The 22,794-nt window shown below is 34.8% G+C and overlaps 1 protein-coding gene across 1 annotated transcript in view; it reads left to right on the top strand.

Moving 5' to 3' along the window:
• Positions 1-18,091: 18,091 nt before the first annotated feature.
• LOC125659463 (disks large homolog 1-like) overlaps positions 18,092-22,794 on the top strand; it is a 79,596-nt gene continuing 74,893 nt past the window's right edge. The window contains exons 1-2 of the mRNA XM_048891138.2: positions 18,092-18,316; positions 19,728-19,859. Coding sequence (XP_048747095.1) covers positions 18,298-18,316; positions 19,728-19,859 — 151 coding nt within the window. The 5' untranslated portion in view covers positions 18,092-18,297. The remainder of the gene's footprint in view (positions 18,317-19,727; positions 19,860-22,794) is intronic.

The raw sequence follows: 22,794 nt of genomic DNA, 5'->3' as shown, positions 1-22,794 counted from the left end.
TAAGACACCACATGAAACTTTAATAGAACAAAATTTGTGTATATCTTGAGTTTTACATGTCCATGTCTAAGCATTCAGTGATTACCCACTATTATCATTAATCACGCTGAACAACATAAATACATGGACACTATAAACCCGAAATTTATCATGTAAAGCGAGAAATAATTTTTCTTCATCACGAGACACTTTTTAACCCATATTCTGTTAAAAATGTAGACCAGAGATTCTGCGGGGGGAAAGTAAAACTGTGAGAAGCTGTAAATAATGCATATTGGCAGCATAACACGTTTGGATTAGAATGGCTCTGTTCTGCTTTGGGCTGTAGGAGAACTATATAATGAGAAAACATTATGGAAGTGAACTGCTACTAATATGTTGGTTTGAAGCTGATAGGAGTACGATACCATGGTCTTCATTTTCACCCAAAGATGGCCTGCAGATACAACCTATACAAAAGAGAATTATACATCAGCTATTTTAATGCAGGTATGACACAAAAGCTTATGTGTATTGTATGCGAATTGAATTGGATCGTATGCAATTAGATTAATCATTTTAGTGCTAAATCAAATTATCGATGAATAAGACTTAGTAATATCGAAATCATCAGTTTTTGATCATTTTATGATAAAGTATATAAGTCAGGTGTATTCAATGCAGTTCACTGAATATAGATTAAAAGATTAAACAAAGAGAGGTAACTCTGATAAATTATCTCGGTGGACCTTTAAAAATAGATACAGGGTTACATAGAATACAATATGTGCATTCACGCTCATTTACAATCAAATCAGTAATATTAATTATAACGATCTCCACTTGACTGGTTTTTACGGAAGTGTCTTTTGTTCATCGCTTTACTTTGTAAAAACGTGCATCATGAAATCCCAATAACAAAATAACCAATGGTACATCAAACACAGAAACAGTGGAGCCTCAATTATCCATTAAACACAGGAACAGTGGAGCCTCAATTATCCATCAAACACAAGATATAGTGGAGCCTCAATTATCCGGATGTTTCCCGTCAAATCCCCCAAAAGCATCTGAGTATTCGGAGTGCCTGATTTTTGCTATATATACAATAGCACTAAAATATCACTACATAACAATTGTTTAAATAAAGTAAACAAATTCAAACACTAACCAGTACTACATCACACAACTACACAATACGATCAACAATACCAAGATTAAAACTTGTACATGTGTACATGTACACTATATGTTTGTACCTGCATTGATACCAATATTGTACATGCATTATTTTTTTTGTTTTATTCTGTTACACAATAGTGTTATCGTGTTAAAATCTGGTAAATGTTTATTTCATCAAAATGATAAATGAAGACTCCCGCTCTCTTGGTTGGCAGTGTATACATGGTAGCTACACTGGTATTAAACTGATCGTTACTATCATCTCAAGATGGCGGAAGGAAATTCCGGAAAGACCACGTTTATACTTATTATATCTATTTGTATTGTTTATTTGTGAATGATATGTAGGTAAGAAATATCATACACTAGCAACAATTACGATCAGGTGTTATTTTATCTTTTATACGGCTCATATGAACAGAAAATTCGTCGTTGAAAAAACAGCGAGGATGATAGTAACGAAAGTTCTTACGTTATTATCATCATTCATTTCTGTTAAAGGTCATTTGGTCAAAGATCTCCAAATCTAATAAAAATCTTGTCAAAGAAGTTTTGAGATTTCAAATTTACTAAAAGTTTTTAAGAATTTTTTAAAATCCACATTTGATTTATGGCATATGTTGTGGCACAATACATTTGAAATTTCTCCTTCACGGCTGTTCATATTTTCATATGAGGAGCAAAGATGGTGGCTTGGTAAAACATTTACATGACCCAGCAATGTATCTTTCTTTGTAAGGGTTTTTGAAAAGTTTAGGAATCCAGTATAGGTGCGGTAACTCATATCCATCCATCCAATTGACTGGGATGTTAAATGTGTCTAAAACTGAAGCATGATTATGAAGAATTTCATCTTTTGAAAGGGCAGTTGGAGTATAAGTATGATTATTAAAGTACGATAATTAAAAGTGGAGTTATGCCAAGTTCATTTAAAATAAACTTGTACTAATGAGCCTATCTAATTCTTTGATCACTTCTGGTTTACTAAACACAGAAGGATAGATGGTATGTACTTTTGTTTTGATGTGTCTAATACGAAGTTTTAATATTCCTCTTATACTTTTAATTCATTCTGACAAGGTATCAACCAAGTTCTTCATTTCTAGCCCATCGTCTGGCATAATTTTCGACAGAATTCGATCATAACAAAGATGAAGTTTTGTTGCCAAATGAAAGACCAAGGTTCTCTGTATTTACGAAATATGAGAGCCCTATTCCTCATCATTCAAAATTTATGAGTGAGGTTAGTTTTCGACAGAATGACAAAGAGGACAAAAACAATATGTCTCCTGATCTTCGATGCTGGGGGCATAAAAAGGCATTTGGTGGTTCAAAAAGACCATTCAGATCTTGTACATGGAATTCCAGATAAATGAGACAAAATAGGGTGTGCAGTGTTTTGTGGATTAAAAACTGTTTTTGCAGATTCATAAGACTAGCAATGTATTCAAATAGTCTTGAGGTGATAAAGGGAGTCGAGTTCTAACAAGTGAAAAATTCCAAACATTCAGGACTGCATGTACATATTATATGCCTTTTAAAGTCGTATATATATATATCCTTCTGTGTAAAATTGTCTCTACTAATATTAGTTTTGCTTACCATAGCAACTAACTGATATGCATTGGCCCATCAATCCCCACTGCTACTACCTTAAGGACCAAAAGGGTCAAAATTTGTGGTACTTCACCTAAATCTGGTGACCTCTCTAAAAGAGAAAGACTCATGAAGGACCATAAATCAATAACTCACCTGAGCTTTCAATTTTTTTGAAATACAATCAGATGATGCACACCAAGTTCAGCTCAAGTTCAACAATAGTTCCCACTCACAAAAAAATACATGTACTAACCATTCAGTAGCTGAGAGTTAGACTTGGTATAAATCTTAGAGGTTCAATATTTGCCAACAAAATCAAGGGTTTCTGCAGTACCTGAGGATGCTTGCATATTCAGATTAATCATGACACTTTTGCTGTTGAGAAAAGAATTTTTAAAGTTTTCCTCCTAAATATTCCCATATGAAACTGTGTTCCCCTATTGCGGACTCATCCTATCCCCTGTGGCCATGATTTGAATAAACTAATCTACATTACCTGAGGATGCTTGCATATTAATAGAACTAAATATACTAATAATGACCCTGTTGTATTTGAGGAGAACTTGTCTCCTATTTATCCTATGTAAAACTTTGATCACCTATTGTGGGTCCACCCTACCTCTGGGGGCCATGATTTGAACCTTAATGATTATGAATCTACATTCATTGAAGTTTTCACATATTTAAGTTTTGTCTTTTCTGATCCAGTGGTTTTTCTGAAGATGTATACATGTGATTTGTACAGACTGCACACAAAATTTCCTGCCTTTGCACATGCATTATGCATGATCTGCAGCACTACTTTTCATATGGTAATAGGGGGGGATGTAATTTTGAAAACACATGCCAAGAAGTAAAAGCATGAGAAAGGGGCAGGAACTGTGCTACGGTGCTATGGACAGTATGTTGTGTTTCAAATTTAAGGATACAGGCAGGACAGTGGCATGAAAAAATCATTTTCCTCATACTTTGTAAAACATAGTATAGGGGATGCTCAATACAAATATGTCCAAATCATGTGAGGCTTCTTGTCATTGAAGGGAGTTATGGATATGAAAGAGTTACCTTCCCTGAAAACCAGCGAAAACTGATTCACCTTACTTCGTAATCTTCTTAAAGTTTCTCTGAAATTAATTTCTGATTGAAATTCACACAAACTAGAGGGAACAGATGCCTTTTCAATTATTTGTCATTTATCCCTACATATGCTAAAACAGTACCGTCAATGTTTATAAATATTCAAGAATTACTAAGAACTAAACAAATCAAATTTATTCAGAATATTTTTTTCCAATTCAAATGAAAATTAGTTGAGAAATTTGAGAAAAATATAGAAAAAATCTGAAAAATCATGTCTTGATGAATTTTCTCATTCGCTCAGGTTTGGGAGCCTTACCAATGACATCACAATGTACAGTTATAATGTCAAAGCCTAGCAGGAGACTTAACATAGTTTAGTTGGCCATGATGTCATAGCTAGTACAGCAACAGCAGCCAATATTATGACATTGAGTTTCTGACATATCACGTGATCAGTGTCCTGCGTATCCTTAACTATGAGGAAGACTTGCCAATATGATCCCTCGTCTGAAATTCTCAATACACTTGGATTAAGTTATGACACTTCAATCTTGTACATTGTATATAACAAGAGGCCCATGGGCCACATTGCTCACCCGAGTCACATTTGCCCATATCTGAGGACTTTCCATATATATTTGCATGTAAAACCTTAGTCCCTGTTGTGACCCCAACCTACTCCTGAAGGCCATGATTTTTACAAACTTGAATATGCACTATGTCAGAAAGCTTTCATGTAAATGTCAACTTCTTTGACACAATGGTTCTTGAGAAGAAGATTTTTAAAGATTTTCCCTATATATTTTTATGTAAAACTTTGATCCCCTATTGTGGCCCCAACCTAGCCCTGGGGGCCATGATTTGATCAAACTTGAATCTGCACTGTATCAGGAAGCTTTCATGTAAATCTCAGCTCTTTTGGCTTAGTGGTTCTCGAGAAGATTTTTAAATGACCCTACCCTAATTTTGCATTTTTGTGATTATCTCCCTTTTGAAGGGGGTATGGCCCTTCATTTGAACAAACTTGAAAGCCCTTCACCCAAGGATGCTTTGTGCCAAGTTTGGTTGAAATTGACCAAGTGGTTCTGGAGAAGAAGATGAAAATGTGAAAACTTTATGCCGACGATGACAGACAAATTTTGATCAGAAAACCTCACTTGAGCCTTCGGTTCAGGTGAGCTAATAAGCTGAATATTGTATTGTAGACTGCAGTCTATGAAATTAGCCACTGGTCCACTGTCCAGTGAACTTGAGGTTGGACTTGTTAAATATTACATATACAAGACCGATGGGTCTGTGCTTTCAAAATCATCAATACCACTGACTTTCAGCTAGAATTATAACACCATATATTGAAATGGAGTGAAGATGGCACAGTTATTAGGAGAGTCTTTCTAATGCACTTGAAATAATCATGACTAAAACTATATAGCAGTGGTTCAAATCTTGTACTCGTTCGTCAGAGTTCTTTACAAAACTAAAAAATAGGTAATACTTTGTATTATTTGGGCCAGTGGATTTTTCTTTGATCTAGTAAACAGTCCAGATTCAGAGGCCCGAATGGCCAGTGCTCAAAAAAGTTTTTCATTATGATTGAAAATGAACATTATGGTTTTAATTTCATTATGTTCAAAAATTATCATTTTTCTGCAAAATTAAACACATATAGTGAATGATATATTAAAAATATCTCATATGCTTATGAATTTTATATAAATTTTTCTATAACATGAATTTGAAACTACCATGATTGTGTTTTTAATAGTAATATTCTAACACTGAGGAATTATAGCATTTTTTATGAGTAGTGTACAGCTTTTCACAAAAATTTCAGATTTTTCAAGGTTTCTGTACAGTTTTCTGTTCTCAAACTTATTACATGACAGATGTCAGGATTTTCATTAACAGCCAGCACTCATCAACTTCTCACTCCCTACTTTCATTAGTAAAGCCACAAAAATACATGTTATGATATTTATCATGGACTTAATTCAATGAAACACTGATGTCACAATCAGAGAGTTATAGGCCTAGTGAGATACTACCTAGCAAGAGGAGGGTATGAACTTGTGAGGATAAGAGGGTTCTGTCCAAACTCTACTCTTTTCTTTCTTATTTCTTGCTTTATATGTTCTGGAGTGGGGTGGAGAGGGGAGTATAAGTGGCAGCAGCCTAGTATGGGTCATGTCCAATGGGTTTTCTTATTATTATTTATTCATTTGAATGCACATGTATAAAATGGGGGAGCAATAAGGGAGCTTATAACAAATGCCCTCTCAAATTATTGGCTGAAACCATAGACTGTAACATCTGTGCTTTTCATCAGCAGGTGTCTCTAAAATGACATTTTACTGATCATTTCAATGCTATAATTAAATGCCTAAATGCCAGGAAATGTCTCCTACTGTCTTCTAATTTTTAAAATTTTCAGACCCCTCCTGCCGCAGCTTATAAAGATATTTAAAAAGATGTCAGTTATATTTTTTAACCAATTCTTAATTATCTCCCCTTTGAATAGGGTTTGATCCTTTGTGTGAACTATTTTAAATCCCATTTAACATGTACTTTACGGCCTGTCTGGTTGAACATTGGCTCCGTGGTTCCGGAGAAGTAAACTATGTGACGTTTACAGATCTAAGATCCGAGGGACGGAAGTCACTAAGATCCGACAGACAGAAGTCACTAAGATCCGACAGACGGAAGTCACTAAGATCCGACAGACAGAAGTCACTAAGATCCGACAGACGGAATTGCCTCTGGTAGGACTTTCACCTGCCTGCAAATCCAAAGGTGGTCAACGGCACCAAATGTAACAGGAAGGGAGAAAATGCAACGGACCAGACCGGGATTCGAACCCAGGCCCCATGAATCTCTAGTTAGGTGCTCTGCCAACTGACCTATCTGGCCACCGGTGATCGAATCTGACTGAAAGCGATGCTGCGCTCGTTCAATCGGTAGCACCATCATGCATCACATATTAGTACCGGAAATACAAGGGCCTGTCAGTCACGAAATATTTGCATTCATTTATATATGATCCTTCTCTATATATAAAATAAGATAGATTTTATATAGAGAGAAGGGTCATATATAAAAGAATGCAAATATTTCGTGACAGGCCCCTGGCCTGTGCCTAAACTGAAGCCGAGCTAAAAAGATGAAACTCTTGAGAAGAAAAAAAAAATATGCAAAATAATAGTAAAAAATCAAAATCAACTAAACGTTTTTTGCACGTTTTTATATGCCTATATGAAGCTAAACGTTCATGGGCAATATTGTACAATCATACCTTACAACATCATGATCTTACTGACTAGAATTTACCGCCATCTTTCATCATAGGAAATGGTCCTCAATGTGAGGTTTATGAATCGGACACCGTGATAATTTCCGGACACGTTTCCCTGTAATAAGTGTACGCTCTCCCCTCGATCAAAATAGACATAAACAGGGGGAAATATTTCTCTTTATAAATCCCATTTTTACTCGATCATTACTATCAATAAACTTGACAGTGCCTAGATATAGACCATCGGAGGAATGTCATATGGTGGCATATAGTTTTGCCACCTCTTGTCAGATAATTATGTCGACTTGTCGGATCTTTATGTCGACTTGTCAGATCTTTATGTCGACTTGTCGCATCTTTTTTTCGACTTGTCAAGTATTCACATGTTCAAAACTTCAACATGAAAACGTGTCCATGCCCAGTTTGTGTCATCCAGTTGTCAACATATTTTTCTTAGAAATCGACATAAAGATCTGAAAAGTCAACATTATGGAGCGCCGAATTATCATAAACTCGAATAATTGAAGATATCTTCAATTACTTGAAGATATATCATCAATTCAATTATTGCTCTCTTTAATTGAATCATTACGCGCATTAAATCAATTATTGCTCTCATCAATTCAATTAATGCGCGCATCAGTTGAGAGCAATAATAGATTTGATGCGCACATTAATTCAACTATTGCTCTCTTCGATTTAATTGATGAGAACATCAATTTCGTAGAAATATTGCTCGCAATAATTAATTTAGAGCTCGGTATAAATAATTTGATGATCTCTTTAATTCAATTGAATATATCTTTAATTATTTACAATGCTTTTGTATAAGGAATTAATGCGCGCATCAATTCTTTTAAAGAGAGCAACAATTCAATTAAAGATATCATAATTTCAATTGTGGATATGTTGAATTGAAGATATCTTTAATTATATAGTTGCTCTCTCTAAAAGAGTTATTGCTCTCTTCAAATGAATTAAAAATAGCATTAATTCAATTGAAGAGAGCAATAATGCGGGCATTAAATCAATTATTGGTCTCATTAAATTAATTAATGCGCGCATCAATTCAATTATTGCTCTCATCAATTGATTTAATGTGCGCATTATATCAATTATTGCTCTCTTCAATTGAATTGTAGCGCACATCAATTCAATTGTTGGTATCATTAATTCATTTGAAGAGATTATTAATTCGGTTGAAGCGCACATCAATTCAGCTGAAGAATTAATGCTATCATCAATTCAATTAATGAGCGCAATAATTCAGAATTGAAGATATCATTCATTATTTGAAGAGATCTTTAATTGAATTGTTGCGCGCATCAAATGAATTGATGATATCTTCAATTATTTGAGTTTATGTTAATTTGGCGCTCCATACAATATAATCATCTGACAAGTCAACATCACTTTCCAGCAAGTTGCCATAATGTATCTAACGAGTCAACATAATCATATGACAAGTCAACATGTTGATATGTCAAAAAATTATGTCGACTTGTCAGATAATTGTTGACTTGTCCGAAAATTATGTTGACTTTTCAGATATTATGATGACGAGTCGATGGCAGTTAGTGGCATTAACACGCTACCTCATTCAGTCCAATAATGAACCGTAAAAATGCTTTCACGCCCAAAATATGCAATCCGCTCAACAACATAACTGAGGATCTGACAAGCCAATATAAAGATCTTACAGATCCACATAATATTCTGACAAGTCCGCATATTGTTCTGACGAGTCCACATAATATTCTGACAAGTCCACATAATATTCTGACAAGTCCACATATTGTTCTGACTAGTCCACATGATGTTCCGACAAGTCCACATAATATTCTGACAAGTCCACATATTGTTCTGACGAGTCCACATGATGTTCTGACAAGTCCACATAATGTTCTTACAAATCCACAAAATGTTCTGACAAGTTCACATAATGTTCTGACAAGTCCGCATAATGTTCTGATAAGTCCACATAATAGTCCACATAGTGTTCTTACAAATCCACAAAATGTTCTGACAAGTTCACATAATGTTCTGACAAGTCCGCATAATGTTCTGACAAGTCCACATAATGTTCTTACAAATCCACACAATGTTCTGACAAGTCCACATAATAGTCCACATAGTGTTCTTACAAATCCACAAAATGTTCTGACAAGTTCACATAATGTTCTGACAAGTCCACATAATGTTCTGACAAGTCCACATAATGTTCTTACAAATCCACACAATGTTCTGACAATTCCACATAATGTTCTGACAATTCCACATAATGTTCTGACAAGTCCACATAATATTCTGACAAGTCAATATAATGTTCTGACTAGTCCACATGATGTTCTGACAAGTCCACGTACTGTTCTGACAAGTCCACATAATGTTCTGACAAGTCCACATAATGTTCCGACAAGTCCACACATGTTGTTTTGACAAGTCCACATAATGATAAACTTGTTGACTTAGTTTTAACTAACGAGTTGGCATAATCATCTCACAGGTCAACATATACTTATGATGGCAGAAATATGCTACCATAAAAGACATTTATTTCGAAAGGTTCGAAATTCAGAGAACCCCGATCTTTCAGTCCACCTACTACATACAGAACTTCATTTCAGTAAGATTATATCAGACGATGAGCTAAATATGAAAAGGAGGAACTTGATACTTTGTCAAAAGGGGTATATGTATCTACTTAGGAGGAATATTGTGCGCACTAAATAACCTTCTGTGGTCGGTGAAAGAATTAGATAGGTTACATGGGAAATATGTATTGGTTCCAGTCGACAAAGCTTGTAACAACATAACTTGTAAGAGCATTGTCTTTCTCTGTAATGCTCGTTATTACAACTGTATTTTGACAAACTTGGCTTTAATTCCACACTTCTGCTCCAAGTCCCCTTTCAAACGACCGAATTTTTCATGATCACACTTCACATTTAATATCCCAGTCAATGGGACGAATGAATACCTATATACTGGATTCCAAAACTTCACAAAAAAACTTGCAAAGTGAGATACCATCGGTCTTTTAACTGATTTGATACGCAAGAGCATGTTATGTGTATGATCAATTTTTAAATCGAGACATGCTACTGACAAATAAATTGTAGTCACAGGGGTTTCAACAGTCTCGTTTGAAGTCAACAATTCGCAAAATTTATGGTCGTTACAATGATATTATTTGCGTGCAAATAGAGACATTGAAGACGAATATCACTTTATATTTATTTGTTCTTTATATATGAAAAACTAAGTAAATTATATATTGGTTAAGTGTTATTATGAAAACCCGCCAGTGCATGTATAAATTATTAAAACTGCAATCAAATACAAGTACAACTATTGAGTGTAATTTGGGGGATTTTTTATATAAAGCTTCTAGGCTGAAATCAGAGGCATAAAGAGATTTATTCTCAACATTTCAAGAAATATGTTCTTTATATTATATAAGACGCATGCTCTATTTTGTGTAAACTTACGAGTTGTTATTATCATAACTTATTGGTGTCTTCCTCGTCCATGTTATTATTGTAATACAGTGGAGCCTCGGTAATCCGGACGCCATTAATCCGGACGCTTCACCTTCCGGACGATTTTTCTAGGGAACAGAATTGTTATACATTATTTTGCATCATTAATCCGGAAATTCGCGTTCCGGATCCGGACGGTCACTTTTTACTACAAAACGTTATAATGCAAAGAAAATTGTACCGTTAATCCGGACGGTAATTTTGTTTAGGGAAGGTCTGTGTCGGACAAGTTTAGCAAGGCGTAAATTATAAAGAAAACAAGCCAAACTGTCTAATTGAAGCAATTACCTGTACCCTGTCAACATCTCCCTCCAATTAGGTGGTGTGTGATGATAAGTCCGTTAGATAGCACGTGCCGATCGAGACATTGTATTGCCAATTTTCGCACATAAGATCTTTATTGCGTGTAGTGTTGAATTTTGTAAATAAATCTGTAGCATATCGTTTTATAGTCTTGATCAATATCCTAATAGTATTAATAAATTAAACATCATGCCGTAATGATAATTTTTTAACTGTACACATATCAGTTGTACTGATTCGTAAATTTATATCGGCTTATTCAAATCTAAATAGTGTAGATTATACTTCTAGATTCTGGATTTTATACTGTTTTATACTGTTGATTGGCGTGAAATATACATGTATGTTCATGTATATGTAGTAAGTTTTAACGTTTAGATTGTCACGCATGTAGAATGTACCTGTGTACGATTGATTCTTGTTACGACGTTGAAGAGCTTTATTGTTTTCGAATTTTTAAACTCTGGGTAGAAGTGAGAAAATTACCATTTTAAGGAAAATGACAATTAAATTCTGTATGTACCTGTAATGTTTGTTTCACCCGAGTTTTGTTCCGTTATTATTGCATCATGAAAATAATAGGTGCGCGTGACTAGATCAAAGCAGTAGTAGGTCTTGATATTACGAGCTTAAATGATTTTGTTCTCCCGATATTGTCTTGGATAATTAGAGAATAAGAAATATAAACTCTGGCAGATTGAATTTTGGTTATAGAATGTTGTCAACTGACATGATAATCACGAAATTCTTATATCAACTTTGGACGATGAAGATTGTTTTAACAGACCGCCGAACCCGTGAATCGTGACAGATGGAAATTACCGGCCTCTTTAAGAAATAAAAGTGTGATGAGATGTTTGAAGTGTAAATGATTATGTTAGTTACTAATGATTTATTTACTTATATTTACATAAAGTGCTTCATTATTTGTTTTAGTGCATACGGTACACAGTTTTGTATATTTATTTGTAGGAATCATATGTATGTACAATGTAAGCACAGACAAATACTCTCGTACATTAAATTTTAGTGCTTTGAAATACATGTAAATGTTAACATTATCATAATTTATTTACCAATGCAAATGGTTAAATCCAATGAGAGAATATGTTTAATTCACTATGCATCAAGAAAGTAGGCACATATCGGTTACTTATGCAAAGCTAAAAAATATGCGATTCAATTATCCGGACGCTTCATTTATCCGGACGATTTTGCTGGGAACCAAAGTGTCCGGATTAACGAGGCTCCACTGTACATGTTCTTCGTGACCTATAAGCAGTACTGGTTTTAGTAATACGCAATACAATTTGCAAATGTAACCTGTCGTTAGGTCGAATGCTGTCTGGCGTGTTTCCTACTAATTGCTAGACCGTTCTTTGCATATTGATTTGGACTACGGGTTACTCCAGTTACCCGTTATAGATAGGGGAATCACGGCGGGTGTGACCGATCAGCAGGGAATGCTTTCTCCTCCTAGGCAACTGATCCCACCTCTTGTGTGTAAAGTGGTCCGTGTTGTCCTACTTTTTAATTTAGTATTCATTATGTCAATTATGATTCCTTATCTTCACTTTTCACTATTAACTAACCCACGTGGTAAACCTGCAAAGGGAAAAACAAGGAATGTACACATTTAGATTACAAACTAGTTTGTGATACTATCTATAAGTCTCGATTTGTAATGTGAAACTTCAACTTTGAAGATGAAATAAAAAAAGATATGCTGGAGTTCCGCATTGACAATTATCTTCGTGGTCTTTAATGACCAGGTCTTCAAAAGGCCGGTTGGAATTCCCATGGGTACGAATTGTGCCCCTTTGTTAACTGGCCTGTTTTTATATTCCTTTGAAGCAGAATTTATTCAAGATATCAACGGCAAACTAATAACTCAATTTTATGACAAACGGGATGATTTCAGCTTCCCCATCGTCAACTTCCTAAATTTATGTAGCAATATTCTAGTATCACCTGCTTATGGTGTTTATATCTCTCAATTGATACGATACGCAAGCGCTTGTTCTGCATATGGTCGGTTTTAAAATCGAGGCAGGCTACTGACAAGCAAGTTAATGGTGCAGGGGTTTCAACAGTCTCGTTTAAAGTCAGCATTTCGCAAATTCCATGGTCGTTATAAAACGATCTAGTTTGCCAATACAACCTACCATTGGGTCAAATTCTGTTTGACGTGTTTCATACCGATCGTTAGGCCGTTCTTGGCACACTGATTTGACTACGGGTAACTCCGTTTACCTGATCAAGATATAGGGCTTACGGCGGGTGTGACTGGTCGACAGGGGATGTTTACTCCTCCAAGGCACCTCATCCCACCCCTGGTGTGTCCAGGGATCCGTGTTTGCCCAACTTTCTATTTTGTATTACTTATAGGAGTTATGAGATTGGTCACTGTTCGTTATCTCCACCTCTCATACAACAGGTCAAGAAAGATGGTAGGTTGTACATCAATATTAAATTATGTCACATATTTTTACTTGATTTGTGCAACGTCAATTACATGATTTTCGTGTAAAACAAATGGATATTATATATTCCTATTCACAATTAGTAAAACGAGCCTTCTTTAACGTTCGTGTGGCAAAACTTTGCATTATTATCATTTTTGGAGTTTGATAATTATTGACTGTCTACATGAATTTGTTGGATTGCTGAAGTCCATAGAAGAGGAGGGGCAAAATGTGTATATTTTTAAAAACATATTTACATAATTAATTATAAAAATTAATTCAATTGACGAGCGGAAGAGAGAGAGAGAGACAGAGAGAGCAATCATTTAATTTGAGATATCTTCAATTTCACATACCCACAATTGAATTAATGATGTCTGTAACATCATACAATTTATACCGATCTCTGAATTAAATCCACATTGACACGTGCAGCGATTGATGAGAGCAATAATTGATTTGATGCACGTGTAATTGGAGATTGAAAATGAAAAATAGGAGTCACACGCTTGTTCGTTGAACTATGTACACCCTATGAATCAAACCGTACCTTTTCGCACCTAAAACCTACTTGTGATTTATTCGTATTATAAACTGATTTTGTCTCTCACCCCCTGTCGGCCGTGAGCCCTAGTATATATATTGATCAGGTAAGCGGAGTTACCCGTAGTCAAAGTATGTGTACCAAGAACGACCTAACAATCGATATGGGACGCGTCAGGCTTATATATGAGTTGATGGTTTTGTTTTGTTTTGGAGTGGTTTTTGTTTGTTTGTTTTCGAAAATGTCAAAGAAGGGGCTCAATGTACCTTTGATTTGATCATACGTGTATTTTATTGCATATATAATAGGTTTGAACAACTTACTAGGTTCTCACCTAAGATTAATTGATAACAATGTGTCATAAAACATATGTATAGACAAGATAAATATTATAATTATACATGCACATATAATATGAAATGAATGACTATCATGAGAATCTGCTTGAAGTCAATAAAATTTTGTGAACAGCATGAAAACCTTTGCTATTAATTCCATACCCCCAAATTGTTACTGCCCTAAAGTAAAATAAGTGTATCAATAATAGATAATTCTTTTATTTGAAAGAGTTCGTTGAACGTAACATTTCTAATACCTGTGTCACATTACACTGCGATTAGGTATCCGACTAGGTAGCGGGTTCTGAGCGGCCTGAGAATGCCAAAATCTGAAAAGTGTCCGGCCGGGGACCATGCGGTGAGAACACGCCATTCAGGGCCCGTATACCCCACCGGCAGCTTTTAGCGCGGAGTTAAATCCTGGCGATGTCAACCCCATCGTAAGATAACGCTCACGTGCTTCAGCGAGTTGTAGACGTAGGAACGGCAGTCTCAGATGCCTCGGAGGATTGGCCATGTCGATGTTGATGGCAACAGCGTCGATGATGATGTTGGAGATGATGACGATGACGATAGGTATATATACACCAGTTTGCAATTGCCTTAATTGCACTTAACACGCATGAAAAGGCAAAGGTCACCGAACGATACCCGGATGTTCTCAGAACGGACATCGTCCGGGCTTCATCCGATACCCCTCAGGTGTCCGAGCGGTGACCGCACGGGGGTACCTAGTCCGTACGATGTCCGTATGGGTACCGGACGTACCCCTCCCGGTTACCTACCGATAACCTTACGGATATCGGGCGGCCACCAACACCATCATTCCATACGCTCCCCGCCCGGTAAACATACGGCTGCCTTCCTTGTCCCACCCGAGGTGCGGGCGGTATATGAGGAGAGCTAATCACCCGGCAGACTTGGAAATGTGTCCCTACGGTGTTAGATCTTGACAGGTCCCCCACCGATACCTATACCTCGCCCGGTACCCGCTAGTAATGTGACACAGGCATTACTACTGAAAATGTGTTACAAATTAAGAAAAATAATATGCATCTTCTCTCAGACCAGAAACACAGTTAGGAGAATCGACAATGTTTCGTCTTTGTAAATCATAGGTAAGCAAATAGCTATGTCTTCAAGGGGCTGGTTCACGATTTTTGAAAAAAAAAATTCATTTTTTATGCTAAATATTAAGAATATAACTTTTGATATTGATAGCCAAAATTTCGACCTTCTGAATGCAAAAATAAAAGCAATATTTTAGCCTTAAATATGTGTAATGTAAACAAAAACTCCAGTCTTTTGATGTTAACAAACAAACCAATGAGATGTTAATTTTGTAACATAAAGCATCTTAACTTTGCATAATCACAAATTTAACTGTTAGATGACATATTTTACCTAAAGAATACTTGAAATGTGATAGTATGATAAACTTACATCGATATCCATTTCTTTTGAAAACTTCATAAACAATAACACACCGCAATCTTTGTTTACAAAACAAATAATAAACTCTCTGTGGTGAGCTTCTGTGATGCTGTATAACCTAATTTTTTTGTGGGAAATCTTTTAAGCACATCATACAGTAGATTTTTATCATTAAAATTGCCAAACAAAATTTTGGGAGAAATCGTGAATCAGTCCCTTTAATCTAGTATGAATGGTATTTACTATTCTTTTGCCAAGAAGACATATTTCTATATGCACTTTTGAAATACTGATATTATTAGAAATGGTTCGGCAGAACTGATAGACAGGTGCTGCTTTCTTTGTTTAGTTTGCTAGAGAGTTCCATTGCGAATAACATGGAAAAGAAGATTTATTATATATTTCTTGCTTAGTTCTAAGATGTCTAAAGTCATATTAGTAACGAATACTGTAGCGAGATTTATCCTTTCGAAAATTGTCAATGATATCGCCTTTATATTGATTAAAATAAATGTTAATTGTCATTAATTTAGCGATTTCTCGTCTGTTACATAGCTAGTGGTTCCCAACCTGTTTCTAAATATAATGACTCTTTGTGTGTCAAAACTGGCAGTCCCGTTACAATACTAGCTATGAGTTGTTTTTATTCTAACTTTTCGATTTCTGCAGAAGAACACCCATCCTATACGACAGAAGCATATTCTAGTATAGGTCTAACAAAAGTAACATACAGTTTAGATAATTTATTTCTACATCAAGTTAATTTGATTTTCCTTATAGAAAACGTAGCCTTTTATATGCATTGTTTACAATATCGTTCATATACATAGACCATTTCAAATCATTAGAAAAAGTGAGACCAAGAGTTTGTGAGAAGAAAATATTTCTAATTGATAGTTTTAAAAAAGCAGTCTTGGAATTTCATTGTGCTTTGCTTTGGTAAGAAATAAAACTTTAGTTTTACTGGGATTAAATTTTAAAAGACATGCAGTTATTTGACCATTTTTCAAGTAGTTTGAGGTCGTGATTCATAACATTTTCTATATTACTAATATTCTTATCTGCATATTGAATTGAATTATCATATCTGCGTACAATCTACAAAACGATAACATATTTTGTGCCAGATTAAAACAAAAGTGGTCCCAGTATAGATCCTTGTGGCACTCCACCATTGATAGTTAAGGTGGTTCATTACACCCTGAAATAGTTTCTCAAATCAGTACGAATTGGTTTAATCATATAAGACATGATGAAATATAATAAGTATATATGCCAAAAAAGGCAGAAAATGTGCAAATTTGATTTTTTAAAAATTCAACACATACCCTGGCGGATTTGAACTCAAGATTTGCGGATCATCAGCCCAGTGCCTTAACCACTGAGCTACGATGGTAGACAAACGAAACATCGTTATAATCATAATGGCTGACTTTCTTTTAAAACACGAATGGAAAAAATCATTACTGTCGACTGCTGATCTATATAGATCGAGGGTTCAAGTCCAGCAAGGGTTTTAATTTTGTTCTTCAGATTACCTTCTATCAAAACTGCATTTTTTGACTAAATAATAGTAAATTTGAAGGTTTTAATTCCAAAACTATCCTCCACATTAATTTTTTCCTATACGTCACTGATGTTAATGTAGGGGATTTTTGTTGTAAAATTATGATTTATTGTGTCAGAAAAATTATTTACTGTGACAGAAAAAAGGTTTATAAACGTTTGTTATTAAAATTTGTGTTAGCTAGAAAATCTATTCAAGTTAGAGGTTTTGAATGAAGCAAAACTATATTAAATTGTCTTCTCGTACAAATATTTATTTCTATTATATATAATCACTCTTCACTGTGCATTGTCTTTACTTGTATCAACAATTATATGTGTTACATGTTTATGCCATTTGGGCCCTGATTTGGTAGGCCTAATAAATATTATTCTATAGGCTAATATGCTATATATTTATAAGAACCGAAATTTTGATTTTGCTAGAATCTTACTAATTTTATTAATGATTATGCTTAAAGCTACATATATAATAAAACCATCAAGATAGACATTTTACATCAAAAAACGAAATTTTGAGATTGCTAAAGATTGATTAGGCCCTATACCCAAACTGTCACACCCATTCAAATACATGGGAGTGGTAATTGTCATTTCGTCACGTATATGTCGTAAAAACTATCTAAATGGATCAGTGTTATTTTTCATATATAGCCAAATATAAGTATTAATGCATAGCTTCATGAAAGCATTCAAATGAAATGATACTAAAATACTCCAAAGCGAAGAAATTATTTTGAAACTAATAACCTCCCCCTGTGTCACGTGACAATTATTTCGAGTATTCCGCCATCTTTAATGGTAAATACGCATCTCGTCGTTTCCTGTGTGACTACCTTGGATGCTTAGCTCATTTCCCGCGCACTTTGCTCATCGCCACTTCACCCTGCACGAGTCCTACTTGTCCTAAGTCTTCTCGATCTAGAAGCAGGTGCTTTGCAAGCCGAAGTTGCGAGGACGAGCCCTCGAAAACATCATGCCGGTCCGAAAACAAGGTCGGTCTAGTGTTGTCATTCACTCATTGCGTTGTTGTTTACATCTGTAACCCGCTGAAGTTACTGGTCAGTGGGATAAATAAATAGCACGTGTTCGTACTACCTATATATAATATATATACACAGATGTAGTATGGAGAACTACTAGGAAGCGGCTGAGTCATGACTGCTGTGTTGTATTTGACTCATTCTCAAAAGATGACATACATGTGTACTTGTATGAGTTCAGACACGGCATTTATTTTCCAACTGCGAAGAGGCACTTAGTATTAATGTTTTTACACAAAGTTCTTTTTCTGTGTGATATGTATGCAGTTTTCCATTTTATGAAATATGTATGCATATAATTATAATAGAGGTTGTGAATTGTTTTGGACACACCTGCTGAATGGTTATCATGTGTTTACAGAATAAATTTTGCTGTTATTTAAATTCCGATAAGGTCATGTATGAACATTTTGCAATTTATAGGCCTATGTATTAGCTGTTACAACATGTTGATAGAGCTCAGAATATTAACATTCAGTTTAGTACTACATGTTAAGGAAAAGATACTCAAAACTAATAAAGATTTTGAAGCAGACTATATTATAAGTTATTTAGATAATATTTGGAATACATACAGCTGTCTTGGTGTTCAGTAAAAGAGTACTGTAGTTTTGATTCAAGTTACTTCAAATCTTCAAAACTGGTCACTGATCCAATATATGGCTGATATATTACTGCCTCGGCTCAGAACACCCCAAACAAAATAACATGCAGCATGCAGGTTTCAGCTGCTCATACGTAATTACAATCACTTGTATTTTCAACATCTAGAGATGAACTCGTTCCTCAAAAATGTGCTTAGTTTTAACAGGGTTGAAAACTCTATGAAATTTTGAGCCAGTCACAGGGCTGACTGTACGCAAAAGTTACCACCCCTGTTCAAAATCTGCCAGTCCTGATTTTCATTTTTGTGATGTTTATTATGTTACATGACGGAATTTATTAGTAAAGCTTATTTGTGACATTTGTTGTACACTGGCTGTTAAAATTAGCCTAACCACAGGGCTATTGTGTGAAATTTCGTCCCAGTCCAACTGAGAAATAGCCCCATCTCGGGCAAGCGGGCAGTGAATTCCAACCCTGTTTGTGGATTTGTATATAGGTTTAACTCCTAATTAAAATGTAAATTACAATATTTGTTATATGTGTGTAAACAATATTTGTTATGTGTGTGTAAACAACATTTGTACTCTTGCTATGCTAATGATTTGTAAGTTTATTATATCACACATTATTAATCTGGTTGTACAAGTTTTACATTATCATCCTTGTCATTTTGGTATTGTCATTTAAGTATCTGAAAATTAATGTTTAACACAAATTTGCAACTGGAAAAATTCACATGGCAAACACTCTGTTTTAGATGCTCATCGGGCCTTGGAGCTGTTGGAGGACTACCACTCTAGGCTGATTGAGCCACAAGACAAGCAGCTAAAGATAGCCATAGAGCGGGTCATCAGAATCTTTAAGAGCAAGCTCTTCCAAGCATTACTGGGTAAGATTGTCAAATTCAAACTGAGGACATCATGCAAGCATAGCATTTCTGGACTTGAAACTAATTTTTTTATGTTACCAGTCCAGCTGGAGTCTGCTGGACTGATAGGGTATAATTTTAACCAATCTGCAGAAAAGTTTACAAGCCCACCAGAGTTTTCCAGATATAATTAAACATATTTCATTAATGGTATTAAAATGAAATAATGAAATGTAACTCAATATGCCTCAGACAATATTGTAACACTTATATGAGATTTTTATTTACTAATTGGGTTCATCTGATATTTACAGAGCAGTGCCAAATGTGTGTTAGATTCGATAAGTAGATTTTCCAAAATGACATTTTAAAAAATTATCAGTCCCATCAGACTGACTAAAACAAATGTCTGTCAGTCCGCCAGATTTTTAACCAGTCACGGACTGACGGGCATATGTTAATATTGAACCCTGCATTATGATGAATTCAGTTCATAGATATATATAATTAACCTCAGAAAAAACATATCAACAAAGCACAGAGTGCAAGGTCAGTTTGATTTCCTATGGGTATCTATGAGTTGTATTGAATCAAATAGCTACATCAGCAAACACCAGGGAATTTATTTGCCTACATAAGCCAACAAATTCATGAATATGTAACTTCCCCCCCCCCCCCCCCCCCCCCCCCCCCCCAAAATTGTCAGCGTCCGCCACCTTAGTGTCTATATGATATAGCCAACATGAAAGATCAGCTGTTTGACCTTTACCTTATTTTGCTCGTAATATTGAGTGGATAATTCATTTCGACATTAAATTCATCTTTTAAAAGGTATTTTAGAGGTGAAGTTCGGTTGGAACCACCAAACAGTTGGTCTGAATTGGTTAGAGGTGGATCGGACCAATCATGAATTTGTTGGTTTTGTTCAATGGGCCAGTGTCTTTGGTGTTCACTGTTACATTTGGTATATTGTTTGTTTGGTTTTATTTTATTTTGCTTCATTTATACATGCGGGACAAAATTTTCCACAGACACTATTGAGTAGGACTGAAATGATGTATTATGTAAGGAGTAATTAAGTACAGTTGAGCTCAATGTATTTGAGCAAAGCCAATTTTAAAAGAAACGTATCAAAAGGAAGGCCAAGGCGATGAATCAAATATCGAATTGAGCGTTTATATTGCAATGAATCAAATATCGAATTGAGCGTTTATATTGAACAGTATCGATAATTTGGTGAATCGTTTCAATCCTAACTCTGAAATGGTCACACTTGTCTCTGTATTGGCTTCAATATTATCCAAATTTCTTTATTCGCTATGTACAACTATGTAACAATATTACAACAGCATAAAGTAAGATAACATCACAATACCGGTAGGTTGAGATTGGCACTTTGATTATTCCTTGACTTCCCTATATTTTGAAAGATTTGGTCAGTCTTTTTGTTTTGTGGTCTGTTTTTAGAAAAGCATAGAATCTTGGGTTTTTTTTAAATTGATCTTCAGAGTGTAAATTAAGTGATATTTAGGTCCAATTTGGGACCAGAATTTAGCCTCGGTCCCAGTGAGATTATGTGAAATTAACCTATATTTTCCAAAAATATTGAAGTTTTCCAAAAGAAAACTCTACTAAATGTGAGATCAAAACCAGCTTGTTTATTCAATGATTTTCAAGTAAAATATAATCAGGTCTGTTGATCAGCTATGTTGGATTCCTTTTAACTAATTAGATAATTCGTAAAACTGTTGATCTTGTTAGGAGTTATTAGATAAGCCATACCATTATCGTTTTTGATTTGTTAACAATAATGGTGTTCGTAAAAGTAATACAAAGACACATTACATTGAGAAATTCTTAACTCTGAGTGTCCCAGTACAAAAATACTGGGGAAAAAAAACCCACTGCTTGTTTGGTGTGATAAAAAAACATGAATTGACCAATCAAAATGTTATAATTGTATTATAAGCTTTATTAAATTAATTAACATATGGTACTAGAGAGAATTAAGTTTGAATAATATTTTGAATTGTATTGTAATATTGCTAAGGCACTGCTGAGGGGGGGGGGGGGGGTCAAGAGTCGAAATACAGGAATCACTGATCAGTATGATAAAATGTATTTGGTGTCGTAATTACCTCAATTACACAGGAACATTCAGGAGTAGTCATAACTTTCATATCCATACAATTCTTTCTGTAGACATTTACTATGTACAAATATTTTATTTGTTTCCCCCACCAAGTTGTTATTTAAATTTTTTTTTTAAGTGTGTTAAAACGTTACAATTTTTTAAATTGCCATCTTTCCTTAAAGAATTTATCTGGACTGGTCTAGCCTTTTATAGTAGAACTTTCAAAAGTGCATTAAAGATTTAATACATATCACATATTTGAGTGAGGGGAGAATTGATTTTTATTGTAGCTGAAGCAGCATTTTTTTTAAGGTCTCTCATGCTTGTAACTATTGTAAATGGATGTTAATAATGTACAATATTACTAATGAATCCTTGACAGTGGTCTGTCAAACATTAATAGTCAAAACAGACAAAGGAATTCAGTTTCTTGAGAAAATATTTCAATCCATGTCTAAATGAGAAAGATTGATTATTTTTTGGAGAGAATGATTACTTCTAATTTTGAAATATCACAATATAAGTTATATTGTTAAATAACTAAGTATAAACAAGTTTTAAATGCATGCAACATTTTAGTTAAAATATTTGCTAGTTCTAAAAAGTGATCTGCTATGTGTTGTTAAAAGAATGCAAAGCAATCTTCTGCAAGAGAATTCTTGTGATGAATTGACGAGTTTAAAAAAAAAATTCTTAAGGAATGTCTTATTGAGTGAAATTAATTATCTGGCTACTTGGCTTGATATTTCAAAGTGAGTATTATGGTTTGATCCTAACAGCATCATCTTGATCAGTAAAAGATTAGTTAATGCTTGTTTATAT

Source organism: Ostrea edulis, chromosome 9 (assembly GCF_947568905.1).
Source record: "Ostrea edulis chromosome 9, xbOstEdul1.1, whole genome shotgun sequence".
Lineage (NCBI taxonomy): Eukaryota > Metazoa > Mollusca > Bivalvia > Ostreida > Ostreidae > Ostrea > Ostrea edulis.
Note: the sequence above shows the minus strand (reverse complement) of the source record. Positions and strands in the feature narration are given on the sequence as shown.